General features: G+C 44.9%; 1 protein-coding gene across 2 annotated transcripts in view; it reads right to left on the bottom strand.

Annotated features, from left to right (window-relative positions):
* The window catches only part of DEK (DEK proto-oncogene), a 361,945-nt gene extending 350,387 nt beyond the window's left edge, over positions 1-11,558 (bottom strand). For both annotated transcript variants that reach the window (XM_086965102.1, XM_086965103.1), the window contains exon 1: positions 11,243-11,558. In XM_086965102.1, the coding sequence (XP_086821228.1) occupies positions 11,243-11,543 (301 nt within the window). In that variant the 5' untranslated portion in view covers positions 11,544-11,558. The remainder of the gene's footprint in view (positions 1-11,242) is intronic.
* Between the last annotated feature and the right edge of the window lie 4,463 nt (positions 11,559-16,021).

Here is a 16,021-nt window from a genome sequence, read left to right as displayed (position 1 = left end):
CTGTGATGCTTATTCGTTACCAAGGAGGGTATGGTTAACTCCAGTTTGTAAAAATCTTGGGACACGACACAGTGTAGTGGCTATGAGAATCTTGTGCACATCCACTCATGAGTCGATCGTCCTTGGAGTGGCCAAATATCTGGGGTGGGCTTGGTCAATCAGGCGGAGGTTGATGGGTAGGCTTATTTAATCTAAGGTAATTTTTAATGTAATTCTAATTCAATTTGTTCTTATTTGTGTGTGCAATTCTTATTGTCTAGTATTGTATGAGCTTGCACAACTGTTTTTTAGAATATGTATATGTATAATGATAAATGAATTAACTGTTTTTATCTGTATTGTATTTGATTATATGTTGTGCTTTTATGAGAAGTTCTCGAATAAAGCTTGTACTACAGAAATCAGACAACAGCCTGCCTTTCAGTAGCAGAGTTCAAACACTCAATGTAAAGAATTGGATAAGGCACTTCTTTGGCACCAGGCCAATGGCCTTGTAGAACGATTCAGGAGTACTCTAAAGAGAACTGTGAAGCATGCTGCATTAAAGAAGCTCAAACTCAAGGTTTTGAGTAATACTCTTCGAGCTTACAGACAGACCACTCACTACTACAGGGGAAAGCCATGCAACCTTAATGTTTGGGAAAATCATGATGACCTAATTACCTCCGTGTACCAACCTTGGATCAAAGACTGAGAAAGACATTTGTACAGAAGATTCTGGTTGCAAACAAAAAATGTAAAACTATGCTGAAAAACAACCTTATGCGAAAGATGCCACTTTCAAGTGATAGTTCAACAATCTAGAAAACAACAATCAGATGCAAATCAAATTTCAAAGCTTTATTCGACAGCATATCATAAAAGCAATTATTCATCCTCAAACTACACTATAAATACTACAAAATTAAATTCATCATTATTAAAAAGTCATTAAACCATGGTGCTGTCGCTTACAAGGATTAGGAACAATTTATACAAAATGAGTTAAAACAATTCAATTAAACATTGGTTAAAAAATTGATTGTACATTACTCAATGTGATCAAATTCATTGGCTAGCCACTAGGGACTGTAAGGAGCGGGTGCGTATTTATTGTCCAGGCCCACCCTAGGAATTTTGCAACAGCCATCGCCATGGAGGGTGTGCAATCTGATGCGAGTATTTTTAAAGCCTCTACGAAACTGCGTGTCCCCAGGTTTGTACACACACGTTTTATCCACTTACGACGGGAGCTTATATAAAGGAGACATACAAACAGCAAGTAGGGTACATTCTCAATCATCTGTTTACAATAATGGCACTTGTCGTTCTGGTTTACCGACCATTTATGAGTAAAAGCTTTTACTGGAAGAGTCCCAATTCTGAATTGAAAATACAATTTTCTTTCATAGGGCCTTTCTACAATGTCCCAAGAAGACTCACACAATGGTAGGGATTTAGTATCAAGAAAATTACCAGTTAACTCTGTGTTGGATCCAGTACTAAGGGCAGACAACCAAACCATGTTCCAGTACATTTTTTCAAAGTTATCTTTGACGGGAAACTTGAGGCATTTGGGTTGACCCATAGGTAATCTAGTTCCAACTTTGTTAATAAGCCCCTTATTTCTTTGAGCCATGGGATAGAATGAAAATCGATCTGCCCTAGTGATGTCCTTCAGGGCAGTGGCATAGTGAACTAGTTCAGGAGTTGTCATGATCCGTCTCCAATATAATAGGGGACGTAACCGTGCCAAATCCTCTATTTTTTTCCTGCCAAGATCATATATAAGTGGTACAGTGGGGGTACTTTGGGGGACCCCAACTAGAAGACGTAGAAACCTATTCTCCGCCAGTTTTAATTGATTAAAGTTGGAAAATCCCCACAATTCCGAACCGTACAAAGAGGCACTTATCACCTTCATATTATATATTTCTAGAGCCGGGGTGATTGGCTTGGTCAGAGAAGCTTTATGTTTAAGGGCTATTACACCCGCCAGCTGATGAAATTTTAAAAACGGCCATGTCAATGTGATTTTTCCAGCTCATGTTACTCTGAATGGATATTCCTAAATACGTGAAAGCCTCAACCTGTTCCAGTGGAATACCAATAAAATTAATTATGCCTTTGAATCTTTTCCACTGAGTCAGGGACATGAACTTGGTTTGGGAGGTGTTTCTCTCAAGTCCATGCATCTGGCAGAACTCTCCAAACGCATTTACTGCCTTCTGGAGCCCACTAGGAGTCCGAGAAACTATCAGCGTGTCGTCCGCAAACATGAGAACTGGCACGCGTGCCCCGGCCAATACAGGAGCATCGGTGGGGGAGCGGCTAAGATAGTCTACTATGCCGTTGATGTATAGGGAGAACAGTGTGGGCGCAAGGACACATCCCTGCCGAACACCACGCTCGACAGGGAATGAGTCGGTCACCTCACCCTGTGCCCCCCCCATCTAATTCTTGCATAGTTGTTCTCATGCAAGTGGACAAGTAACGCTAACAGTTCCGGGGCCATCCCTGCTTCAGCTAGAACACTCCAAAGTTTGGGACGGGGAACAAATCAAAAGCTGATTTCAGGTCTACGAACACCGCATAGAGTGTCCTGTTGGTTAAGGTCACATTCCTCCAATAGAGAGCTATGAAAAACCTGGTCAACTGAACTAGTACAGGGTCGAAACCCAGCTTGGTAAGGGGACAAAATATATTTTTCTTCTATCCAAGATTGCAATTTATTTTGCACTAAACGACCTATTATTTTTTGGGCCAAGTCAATAAGACTGATAGGTCTATAATTACTAGGTAGTGATTTGTCACCCTTTTTTAAAAACCAGAATTATTTCCGCTCCTTTCCATGAAGTGGGGATTGGCGCACCCCTAGCCACAGAATTGGCTAACCACTCAAAATACTGACACCAAGATGAACGATCACTTAAAAACACATCGGCAGGGATGCCATCCATTCCAGGGGCTCTGCCCCCTGATACACAGTCTAGCGCTAAACTGACATCTTTAATTGTGAATAGCTGATACTGATAGAAGACTGTGGGGGGTAGTGAGCACTCTCCTTCGGCAAGTTTACAGGCGTATTGCAGTCTAAAGAATTCGGCCCATTGGTGTTTGGCAACATTATTTTGCAGGGTTTGAGCTGTCCCTCCTCTATCCCACTTAACTATAGCCCAGAATTGCTTTTGATCCTTTGCTGAACAAGCAGTTTTCAGATCACGCCACTGATCTCATCCCACTCTTTTTTGTCAGCTTTCTGGGCTTTCCTGTATGACTCCCTAGCCTTTCTCATGCCTAGGATGTTCCTGGATCTGAATTCATCACTTAGGTTCTGGCGGGCTAATTTACAGGATAGGTTGTACCACCCCCACCTCAGGTAGATTTTTACCGACCGTATCTGATTTCGTGGTCTTCCTAAAGAACCCCTGGAGCTTAGTAAAGAAATGGGTATGAGCCTCTAGCATAATTTGGGGAAAATTTTGCTTGCTACTATGGGTATTCATATTTCCCACTTCTTCAATCACCACTTTAAGGTCCTACAGCAGAGGTCTTCAAACTTTTGGATGCCGAGACCCCCCTGTCAACATTTTCAAGCGTAACGACCCCCTCCTGACAAAAATTTCTAAACCTCTAGGTTATGAGGAAGGTGAGGACCAAATTATGTGACAGGCTTCACTAAATTGTGTGAGTAGAAAATGTAAATAATGTTCTGTGATGCTGCGTATTTTGGGGTAGCATTGCTTTATTATTTAGAATTTTTTTAAACACAGTAATACTGAAGAAAGATTTCACCCCATCAGTACCAGTTTATAACCAAAATACAACAATTAACATCAGAAAGATGTCTAGTCAACCTCTGTGAAGGGCCTACCAATCCGCAGGAATATGCGCTGCCACATTAGAAGCTTACCTGGCCATGGCCGGGAGCAGCAAGGTTGCATTCAAACCGTGGTGGTCTTGTGCAGAGTTAAGCAGTTTACACATGCCCCTTTCCTCTCACCCCCTTCCTTCCATCCCTCTCTTCTCTCGTCTCCCAACCCCGGATCCCTCTCTCACATTGCAGGCAGATGGTTATTAGCCCCAGGACACCTTTTGATAATAGGCAGAAGCAGGGCATCCACTAGACCCGAACTTGGGGAGTGGGGGTTAACACTCCCAGCCAGGGCTTGTCCAAGCACTGGTCGCACACGGTGCAACAGTCTTTCCACTTTCTTCATGAATTCCCTCATTACCACTCACCAACAATACACCTCATCTCTCTATAGCACCTGTCTGACAAACATTTCATTTATTTATAGCGCTACTCAAAGTTTACTCACACTCTGTTCTGTGATGTGCATGGTACATCTTCTTTGTACCAGGCACTTTAACCTTCTGTACTGTGTGGGTGACAAGAGTGCCCATGTGACTGCACGGTGAGCAATGCAACAGTGTGAGAGTATGGTAAAAGGAGTGACTGCAGGGTGAGTGAGGTGACCATATGAATTTGGGTTCGGCTGTAAGTGCAGAGTGGGACGAATTAGTGCATGGTTAGTGATGGCCTTGTTTGAGTGAGCTCCAGATTGAACAGTAAGGGCAGGACAGGTGAGTGGAATGTCACATGAGTGCAGGGTGAGAAGTGTGCTCGTGTGACTGCAGGGTGAGGTACAGAGTGAACAATGCAAGCGTATTTTTAGTGCAGAGTGAGAGCAGGGTGAACGGGTGAATGTTGTGAGTGCATGGTGATCAGTGTGCGTGCATGGTGATCAGTGTGCGTGCATGGTGATCAGTGTGAGTGCAGGGTGAGCGGGTGAATAGTGTGAGTGCATGGTGATCAGTGTGAGTGCATGGTGATCAGTGTGAGTGCATGGTGATCAGTGTGAGTGCATGGTGATCAGTGTGAGTGCATGGTGATCAGTGTGAGTGCATGGTGATCAGTGTGAGTGCATGGTGATCAGTGTGAGTGCATGGTGATCAGTGTGAGTGCATGGTGATCGCTATGAGTGCATGGTGATCGCTATGAGTGCATGGTGATCGCTATGAGTGCATGGTGAACGTGAAGGTGAGAATGAGAAGTGAGTAGTTTGAAAGCAGGGTGCATTCCCAGAAACTTGAAGCGTAGGGTTTCAGATATAAGTTAAACTATTACTATAATGGCATTAATCAGGGTTCGAGGGTGGAGGAAATAAATAATGTGCTGATCCTGCAACAAACTTCCAGTCTAATGATTATGGTTACCAGCTCATTATTTTGATAGCCCAGAAATAAGAGAATGAGAAGTGAGTAGTTTGAAAGCAGGGTGCATTCCCAGAAACTTGAAGCGTAGGGTTTCAGATATAAGTTAAACTATTACTATAATGGCATTAATCAGGGTTCGAGGGTGGAGGAAATAAATAATGTGCTGATCCTGCAACAAACTTCCAGTCTAATGATTATGGTTACCAGCTCATTATTTTGATAGCCCAGAAATAAGCAGTCACCTACAGCTGTATTTTTTTGCACTTATCTGTGAATACTTAGAACAGCAAATATAAATAGAAAGCACTTTTAATTGGGTTCTAGGGATGCCTCAATGATCCATGACTAATAATTAAAGAAAATAAAGACAGAAAAGTCACATCACTAATTAATACATACTTTTTTATTTATAACTCAATTTAGTGTCAAGAGCAGGTCTCTGCAGGATCTTTAAACAACACATAGCAGGCATGTTTCTTTTGGCAACCCAACTTTATATTTCTTTTCTTTAAATGCATTCTCACACTACAGCAGTAAGTGTAAAAATACAAATGTAAGGAATAGGCAGAGTGCGGGCCCAGGGGGTACTGGAACCATAACAAAACTAAGTTTAGGTAATCAGTTAACAAAGGCATGTAAATAAGCTAATGGTCTTTAAAGACCTGTGAAAAACTCGGGCCGGAGATAAGACTCCAGAAACTGCCCAGCCGAGGCCCCAGGAGCGCGAGCTGCACTGCAGCAGCCCGGGCTGAGACACAGGATGGGGGAGGAGGGGGGCTAAAGCCCTGGAGGCCAGGGCAGAAGTGACACTGTGAAGGCGCGACCCCCTTTGCATCTCTCCACGGCCCCCCTGGGGGTCGCGCCCCACAGTTTGAAGACCCCTGTCCTACAGCTTCTCTGGACTCTCAATTAATCTGCCCCACTTAATATATCGTAGGTTATTCGAGGCAACAATATCTAGGGTGACTTTACCGCCCCGCATGCTGGGTTCTCTAGATCCCTTTTGTGCTTGGAATTCCATACAGAGTGGGTTGTGGTCACTTTCCAACCTGTTTTTTACTGTCATATCGATCAAACGATCCCATCCTCTGATGTCCACCAGAAAGTAATCTATTAGACTAGAAGACCTGCCATTGTCAAATGTTTTTTCCCCCTGGCGATCTGACTGGGTACGCACATTGGATGCTACAAGTCCTCTCGCTAGACATAAAGCCTTAAGTTGGATACCTTCTAATTACAGGTAGATCAAGCTGAGGGACACCCCATTTACTGTCCTCCTCTGCAGCAAGAATTTGATCCTCCTGTCAAAGTGGTTCAAAGGTTGTGTTGACATCACCTCCCACAATAATTGACAGCTGGGTTGGAAGCGCCTCAAGTTGGAGGTCAAGAGCAGAGATTACTTCTGATGTTGGCCTCCCGCTACCCCCCTAGCATAAATGTTAAAGATTGCCACCTCTTGGCCATTTGCCCATGTGATGTTAACTGACAGTATGTCGTTTGATGGGGAGTTAGTTTGCTGAATTTTACAACATAGTCATTGGCGAATCCAAATTATCAGTCCCCCAGATGGGCGACCTTTGGTTTTTTTTGTAGCAAGTACGTGAAAGTTAAGGAACCCCAGACGGTGTACTGGGATCAATGACCATGATTCCTGGAAAAGGATTATGTCAAACTGGTCAATAAAACTACACCATTCTGGAGATGTTAACTTATTACTAATTCCTGCGAGGTTCCAGGAGAGAAAGGTCACCCCTGCCTCAACTGCCGAAAAGCAGAGAGGATCCTGTGGTGTTAAGATGCTTTGGGTATCATCCTCCCTCCCAGACTCAAGTTCTATATTGATGGCTGGATAGTCTGGTGTCTCTGGTGGCGATACCTCACGTCCCGGGCTGTCACCTATCTCTAATGAATTGGGGCAGATCAATTGTTCAGGGTCAATGTTCTCTATCAACCTCACTGGGAAATCGGAGCCTCCCACCCTTTTTGTTCGGGCGTTGGAATGACATTAGTGAGGGGAATCCCCTGGGCTATAGAAGCAGACATTCTGCCAGACTCCTATTTCCCTATACATAATGCTATCGGCCCGCTCAAGTCAATCACATTCATTAAAGTCTGACAAAACCCCAAACCAATTTTCCAAGCTAATTCCCCAATCACTTGATTGGGCACTAGTTTGGACATCCCTATCCCATTTATTTAACACTGGGTTCCACTTTGGCCTTGGTATGCTAGAATTCGCTGCACTTCCTTTTCTACAATAGAAAATTTAAGCGTAAGTGAACTATGGTGCTACTCCTATGTTGCGGGGGGGAATATGTTTGCCAGAACATTAGGGAGTACATCTGAGCTAGAAAAGTTCAAGACTACACAATCTCCCTTGAACTTTTTCTGATTGTTCCCTATCCAGGCTACCCTTCTTGCCAGGCTAATTTCCCCAGCTAGCTGCCGTTTACCCAGTGGGGACATCAACATATTGTTCGACAACCAATGCAGACCTTTACTAATCAGAGGTTGGAGATTCCACCTGGCCAGGCGCCAAAGGAGGTACGTTGGCCAGGACCAAGAGCAGGGGAGAAGCTTCTACAATTAACTGGAATGAGCCTTTCTCTAAGCAAGATGCAGTGGGTCTGGGGGGTGGATAGTCTTTGGCCACTACCTGACCATCTTCACCTACTGGGGGCTGAGGGGTGGGAAGATTCGATGCCACTTTCACCCCACCCCCCACCACACTCCCAGGGTGCTCCTTGGTTGTTTCTGCTCTACTTGAGACTAGGGTTGATATATTACCCACCTCCTCCACTGTCTTGTTTAGAAGTCCACCCAGTCTTTTTACCTCTGTAGTTAGCTGGTCGATTTTAGCCACCAGCGGTTTAATAATACCCTTGATCTTAGATTCAATCATGCTAACTATTTTATTAGTTTGCTGCTCCTCCTCCATAACCATATTACCACCTTCCACCCCAACTACCTCATCATTGTGCATGATTTTGGGTGGAGAGGCTATCCTCTTTCTACTGGAGCGTGACCCACCACGTTTGGTCAGTGCTTTTCTGCACATTCTAACTGCTCTGGTTACAGGCACAGGTGACAGGGATTTATCTGCTATAGTGACTACCTGAACCTCAGGATCAATTGCTAGCTCGACAGTTGGGGGTATGCTATGTTCAGTGATGTCTATTAAAGGGGGGTCGATATCAGGGGCATCACTACTGATGACATGAAACGAGGGTTCTAACAGGGGGGGGGAAATCTAACATAGGGCTCAACATAGGGCTTAACACGGGGACGTGGGAGAGGGGCTCAATCCTAGTGACTGCCTTCTCTCACTGTTAATTTTGCTCACAACCTGCACTAGATAATTGTCTATAGTGTTAGACACGGAGGGAGCCTTTTGTTTGGGCATGACGCACCCAGTTACTAGTGACACAATGGCAATCGATAGCGCTCTGCTAACCTTAAGCCAGTTAGCGATTATCAAATATAGCTGGGGCAGGTATGTCACAAGGACGCAGGTAAGCACGATGCTAACAAGGGATAACTGGTCTTACTGCATAGCTGTCACGGAAGTCCCACAGAACAACGAGCAGCGTCCCTGGCCCAGGCCAGTCCCAGACTGTCCGCCCTTTGTCCGGGCTTCGTCCGGGCGCTCCCGCAACGCGGGGCTGGGCATCAATTTAAAGCACCTCCTGGCTGGCACGTAGTGGTGGGCGGCGGCTTCCTGCCGCAGGTGTAGCTGGTACTGGTGGTCCCCTCCCGTACTGCAGCCGTGCGAGATGACACAAGGCAACGGCAGCAGGGGATGCCACGGGGCCCCGACAATGGCAGTAGCAGGAGCCGGAATAACAGGGGCCCAAGAGTCTTTGCAGCGTGTCCGGGAAATGCAGCGCCCGGTGAGTTTAGAGACAGAAAATCAGATGCTAACTTTGAGGCAGAGCAAACATCCACCAAAAGGACACCGTCACTGTCCAGCATCTTGGGGAGTCCCTTACCTGAGATTCTTCTCACTTCAGACATGAGGCTCATCACTCACCAGACATCAAGGTCACCGTAGGTAGAGACTGGACCTAGACAGACTTTATAATTTTGCAACTGCCGGCGTTTCCACCACACCTATGCAAATCACCTACACTTTGACTGCCAGCTCCCAAAGTCACGCTCAGGACTGGCGATCCAGGCGCCACTAAGGCTCATTGAAGAGATGAGGGCATATGCATTTGTAATTATTTATTGAAGAAAAAAAAAGTTGTAACGTTAACAAAGGGGAGAGGAGCGCTCTGTAAATAAAGAATGATTGAACTTTGGTTTGGGGTAGACTCCGTAGACCACTGATGTAAGCGCTGTTAGGTAATAAGGTAAATGCAGGTTTAGCACGTTGGGGTCTTGCTTTACACGCTTAAGAAAGACGTAAACAACTCTCCGTGTGTGGCGTTGTCATTGAAGAGGGCCCAGTACTGGTGAGGACGCTACAAATTTAAAACGTATTTACTGCGTTTCAACAAAACTTATTTAATCGTTTGAATGTAGCGGAATTCTTTTTGTGAGACTTTCGAGCCTCGTCCCTCAATGTGTAAATACTAAGTCTCCGTCAATACCTATGTGATTTCGAGCGGTGTAAACGTACAGTAACCGTCACAACTTCAAACTTGGCGTGGATTGTGTGATGATGGCTCCTATGACATTGAATGTAATCTGCCACTGCGGACATAGCAACAGTAGGCATTAGGCACACGCAGGTCTGAAACAGCACAGAAAATTGGATGGTATTATAAATGCTTGCCGGAAGGGCCGCCGATCACACTGTACGCAGGGGTAGAATGAGCAATTATCAAGCGACAAGCACTTGAGAGGGATACAAAAAAAAAAAAAAACTCGGGGGGAGGGGTTTGGGGTGGCCGATACCGAAAACTCTCACTCAAACCTCAAAGGAAATGCCTGCGAAAGCAACACGAACATGTGCCTTTCGGGACAGGCAATTACTATGCTGTGCAGGGTTAACCCTGCTCTGGGGACATTCGGGAAAGTGAAACAATATCGGCAGGGGAGCAGCGTACTTTGTCGGTGTTAAGAAAATTGCACCACGGAACTAAAATCGTGATGCCGACTGCCTCCGCTCCCCCCGACCAAAAAAACACACAAACAATCCTCAGCCTTAACAACGATTTTTTTTAAATCTCATGCATGTGCCGCATACTCGGCATCCCTTAGATATGAAATGATAGCACATTTTTCGCTCAATGATTAGTTCCTTTCTTGTGACAATTTCAAAGGAAATAAAGTAAGCACAATTTACTGCTCTCACATCAGTACCTTACCGACCCACCCCCAGATGACTTCTTCAACCGCTTCTTACGGCATGCGATTAACAAAGGCCTCCGCCCTCCAAGAGCATGTTTGAACCTTGATACAGTTGTACTATGCCCGTATCCTGCGGATCCATGCAGTAATTACTTCGATCAACCCTCTGCTTTTCCTGCTCGTGTATCTTTAAAGACTTGACTTCGGTTTCTTCACAAATGCATTTTACGATCACACTGGCCCAAATCAACTGAATCAAAACAGATTTAGGAAGAAAGTAGTGTCAGCGCGTCTAGTACTTTTGTAATCTGCTCACGTGTAATTTTCTCCTCATGTACCAGTTCTGTTCCTATTGTAAAGCGCTCTGACGCCTTCGGGTAAAGTCCGCGGTATATAAAAACGCATAAATAAAATAGTATGTCCGATGAACAAGCAGCGCGGATGTAAAGTACATACATTGTCACAGAACTCTACACCTCCATGGCTACGCCAGAACGAGCTTTGTAGACTAGGCAATGGGTCTGACGCTTAAGGGACCAGCGCGCGGGAAAATTCCATAACTCAACCTAGAGCGCGCGATCTGTTTTGGTTTTAATAAGCGGACTCGCGCTGACAGAGCTCTGAGAGAGGGACGGGCAGCAGAGAGACGCAATGGCGCTGTCCTGGGGTGAAAGCCAGGAGACCCAAACCCGCTGCTGTTCAGGCCAGGAGGCGATTTCCGCCACAGAAACCGTCATTAGTCGCTCACCTTTTCTGGCTGGTCTCACGCTGGTGACAGGAGCTCTGACTTGTAATCCTCTGAGCCTTTTCTGGCACGACAAACAGCAGTTTAGCAGCCAAGCGTATGTATATTTTTTTAATTTTAAAATGGCGGTCCCTGAGCCGAGCGGGAAATGAGTTAGCCAATAGCGGGAGAGGAGGAGGAGCCGCAGACCTTGGTTGCTTGTAGACAGTGATCTGTATATTTCGGGCTGCGTCACGCCGAGCTCTACTTGTACACCGTCTTGTAGAAAAAAAAAATGGTATTGCGACGAGACGGAAGCTTGCATGACACTGTGACTGTCACGTATGAATGTGACGGCGGCGAGTTTGTGGGGGAAATGCATGCAACGTCCATTCATATTCTTTGAAACGGATTATATTTGGAATGACGCAGCAAAAGTCCTGCATCTTTTTTTGCAATGCATGCATATACGATACAATCGACATTCGTGGAACTGCTATTATCACTACTATTACTGGCGCGGTATTTTTGTTCAACGAGTACTTAACAATCCACGAGAAAGCCAAACTATCTAGCTTTTTATATAAGTGAAAGTGCACATTTGGTCCCATAAGAAACCGAGACAGATATTAGGCAACTGAATCATGTGACCTAATTAATCAAAACCTATCTATATACACTTTATATACAACTGCAGTTTATCATTATCATAACCATAGAAATATAACGGAAACAAATAATTAAGTCACTTAGGTCGATAGAATCAAACCGATGGTAACTAGACTTAAAATAATCAAGACCAGCTTGACATTTTAATATCTATTTATTTTTCAAAGAAAGAGCATTTTACTAAGTAACTTTTATTAGCAAATAGCAGATTAGCAGCTTTTATTAAAATAAGGCACATTGAACTGTCAATTCAAAACATTTCAGATTCATGAATAAAAATTCTAAACATTTTTCATTTCCTAAATCTATTTCCCTATTAACTCACTTCACCTAGGAGGGGGAAATGTAAAGTCAATAAACCCTATTATTCTTACGTGAATAAGAAGTCCAACGGCAGTCACGTCTCATGGGAAGCGGAAAGTGAGGAGCACTCTCTTGTTAAGGGGCCAGTTTTTATACCTTTTTAACTAACTAATCTCAGCAAAATGTATTTAATTTCCAGTCTTTCTGAGTTTTGATTGACTGACAGCCGTCAGTCCACATGAAGTCATCATTTTAGCAATCCAAAATCGTGCCTTTCAAAAATGTCTTTTGTCCTTTGTCCACAAGTGACATTAGCTTCCGAGGAAATCGCAACATCGTATTAAATAACAGTTCGTTGCTTCCTTAGCTTGGCTGTTCTGCCGCTTCCTGTCCTTGGAGATTTAAACAACGCAGAGCACATCTTGCACAATTTCATTTATTTTATTTCATTCCGAAGATCGTCCTTGTGGCAAAAACGTTCCACTCGGTAAGCTGTGCTCGGCTCATCACGACAGGATTTCAAACACCATATTAAAAGCTAGGCCTCAGGCCTTTTCTTGATGGCTAATATTCAAAGAAACACAAAACAATAATTAATTTGAGTAATGATAATCATTCTTTTAGGCCAGCAGGATTCTCCAAGAGCCTTTGCCAAACAAAAAGACACAACATAGACAAAACCACATATAAAATAAGCACATGCCATTAATTAAACAGCTGCATTTAATGTTGACAAAAACATTAGACAAGATTAATGTATTATTTTTCAACGTACTTGCAGATGCAACATAGAGCAGATAATGTTAGTCCCTTGTGTCATGTTGGCATTTTATTCTAGATTGATTAATAAAAAATCATGCACAAACATATTAATACAATTAATAATTATGTAAGTATAACTTCTCGAGTCAAAATACAAATAATTTCTGAAACTCGCTCCATCAACTCCCTCATCTGGTGATTTTAAAATCACCAAACACCCAAAATTTATAAAATTTTAACCAATTTTGCAGACGTCATGTTTTGAAAACTCTCTGTGTTAGTTTTTCCCTAACCCCCTGTCTCAGCAGTTTGTCTGGTACTCTCATATTGTGCTCTCCGAAACTCTTCCAATTCTATTTCCTTCTCCTGTTCCTTTCTGAGTTTGTAAATCCTTCTTTTTTCCCTCACATGCTTCTTTCTCTTGTGGATCATGCAACTAATTTTTAACAAACGGTACAAAAGGGAGTGGTGATGGACGGAGCATCTGAATCAATCAAACACTCACACCCAGTCAAAATATCTGGGTTTAATCCATCACCGTTCTTTAGCCAACTCTGCCACCCCAGTTCAGACATGGCTATATGTTTAGTTTACTTTAGTTTATTTGTTTAGCACAGTTAATTAAAACCATTGCTGTGAAATATCCATATTAGCACAATTATCACACCAAGAAACAAAACTGAAGAAATACACTGTCATTTAAAAACAAGCATTTACAATGCAATGGTTTCGCCTTTGGAAAAGTTAGAGCTATTGGCATTGTAAATGACAAAATTTGTATTTATGTGTTGGTTTTGTCATTTACATTGCCATTAGCTTGATATCTCGCAATGTGAGACCTATTGTACCCTACGGACGAGCTTAGCAGACAGCAATTACTACCACACACACACCCAGAGCCCCCCCACACACACACACCCAGAGCCCCACACACACACCCACTCAGAGCCCCACACACACGCACCCACCCAGAGCCCCACACACACACACCCACCCAGAGCCCCACACACACACACACACCCAGAGCCACACACACACACACACACACACCCAGAGCCACACACACCCACCCAGAGCCACACACCACCACCCAGAGCCACACACAACCCCCACCCAGAGCCACACACAAACACCCAGAGCCCCCTACACACACACACACACACACCAGGCAAAACCTAAAAAGTATAACAAATGAAAATGCAGAAGGAATAGGCAATATACAAAACGTGCAACCTCTTTTTACAAACTACTGTAGCAGAACCACAACAGTGCTAACCTGAACATTACAAAAAAAGTGCAGTCTTTTCTATGGACTGAAAATCACTTTAAATGCTTTCGACTGTCTCATGGAAAGAATATAAGAAGTGTGTACACAAAATCACAAATTGAAAAAAAGCAACGTTGGGCTGTTCTTTAAAAAAGTATGGGAGGCTCCATGCATGCATCTGTGTTGTCTGCGGCCAATGTGTGTTGTAATAGCAGGGGATCATCACCAAAAAGCCAATCAGGCCAGTCCGATCCTGGTGGTCTGTGTACACAGATTGAGACCGGGCCATGTGGTCAGGTGGCACTTGAACCTGGAGCCTCTGTCTGCAGGGTCACTGTTCTACCCGGGCCCCTGGCTTGATGGAGGCATCATGGACGGTGGGGCTTCCGGAAGTGGCAATCCATGAAATGGAAAGAAGGGCTGGCAGACTGCCAACAAGGGTGTGTGGGCAGTGATGTAGAAAGAGCTTCATGGGCACTAGTTTAAGGAAGAAAATGGGCCCCCTCACATACATTTGTAATAAAACATTGGCACTAATGGAGGCGAAGTTGACCCCTCATGCCCACGGGTCCTGGCGTAAATAAGCCCCTGCTGGTGTGCTCGGCTGCTCTGATGTGCACCCTTCCTGAACCGTGTGCTATTGGATACTATTTGCAGGAGCCCCTTCGTATTGGCTGGTGGTCAGCCAATCAGCCGTGCCGAACGGAATCTAGGCACTGCTCGGCGAGGGAGGGAGACCAGCCAGGCAGAAAGATGCTATTGCCTCTGAGCGTCTTGTGAGCACCATCACTGTACCAAGCGAGGACCACCGGAAGAGAGGCCCAGTGCCCCTTCGTCAACGGGTCTCACGTTTGCAACTGCAGCTCTGCGGGGCTGATGGTAGCCAGCAGCTGCCACAACAGACACCAAGTCAAACAACTCCCTTTCTTCCCTGCTTCCCGCTTCAATGCGAAGTGGACGCATTTGCAACCTTTTCATTGGGGTAAGACGGGCCCATGGACAGCGGGAGGGGGGCGGGTGAACGGGCCCACGGACAGCGGGAGGGGGCGGGTGAACGGGCCCACGGACAGCGGGAGGGAGGGCGGGTTAACAGGCACACGGAGGCGAAACCTAAAAACGTAAAACAAACAAACAGACAACATGGACGCTTGCAACTGCAGCTCTGCGGGGCTGATGGTAGCCAGCAGCTGCCATAACAGACACCAAGTCAAACAACTCCCTTTCTTCCCTGCTTCCCGTTTCAATGCGAAGTGTACGCATTTGCTACCTTTTCATTTGGGTAGGACGGGCCCACGGACAGCGGGAGGGGGCGGGTGAACGGGCTCACGGACAGCGGGAGGGGGGGGCGGGTTAACAGGCACACGGAGGCGAAACCTAAAAACGTAAAACAAACAAACAGACAACATGAGACGGGATAGACGAGACAGGATACACGCACAAGCACAGCAACGAGACACACAAAGGGGAGACGACATAAGACGGGATACACGAGACGAGTAAAAGACGAGCCAAAATAAATCTCAAATAAAAAAAATATCTGTTACAAGCATACTGTGCAAACACAAACATTCACAACACGGAGCCAAATTATAAACAAAATGCTGCTTACCTGATCGAAAATAACAACTTCCTGGCAACGTAAATCTCGCCGACCACTCCGGCTAAAGGCACTTCCGAAAAGACGAAAACATCACGGGAGTAAAAAAAAAAAAAAACACACAAGCCCACAGCCGCATGACGTGAGAAAAGGGGCAGGATGAGAAAAACCTTGCCGGAAGGCCCACGAATTGCCTCGGACCATG

This window comes from Lissotriton vulgaris, chromosome 4_1 (genome assembly GCF_964263255.1).
Source record: "Lissotriton vulgaris chromosome 4_1, aLisVul1.2, whole genome shotgun sequence".
Lineage (NCBI taxonomy): Eukaryota > Metazoa > Chordata > Amphibia > Caudata > Salamandridae > Lissotriton > Lissotriton vulgaris.
Note: the sequence above shows the minus strand (reverse complement) of the source record. Positions and strands in the feature narration are given on the sequence as shown.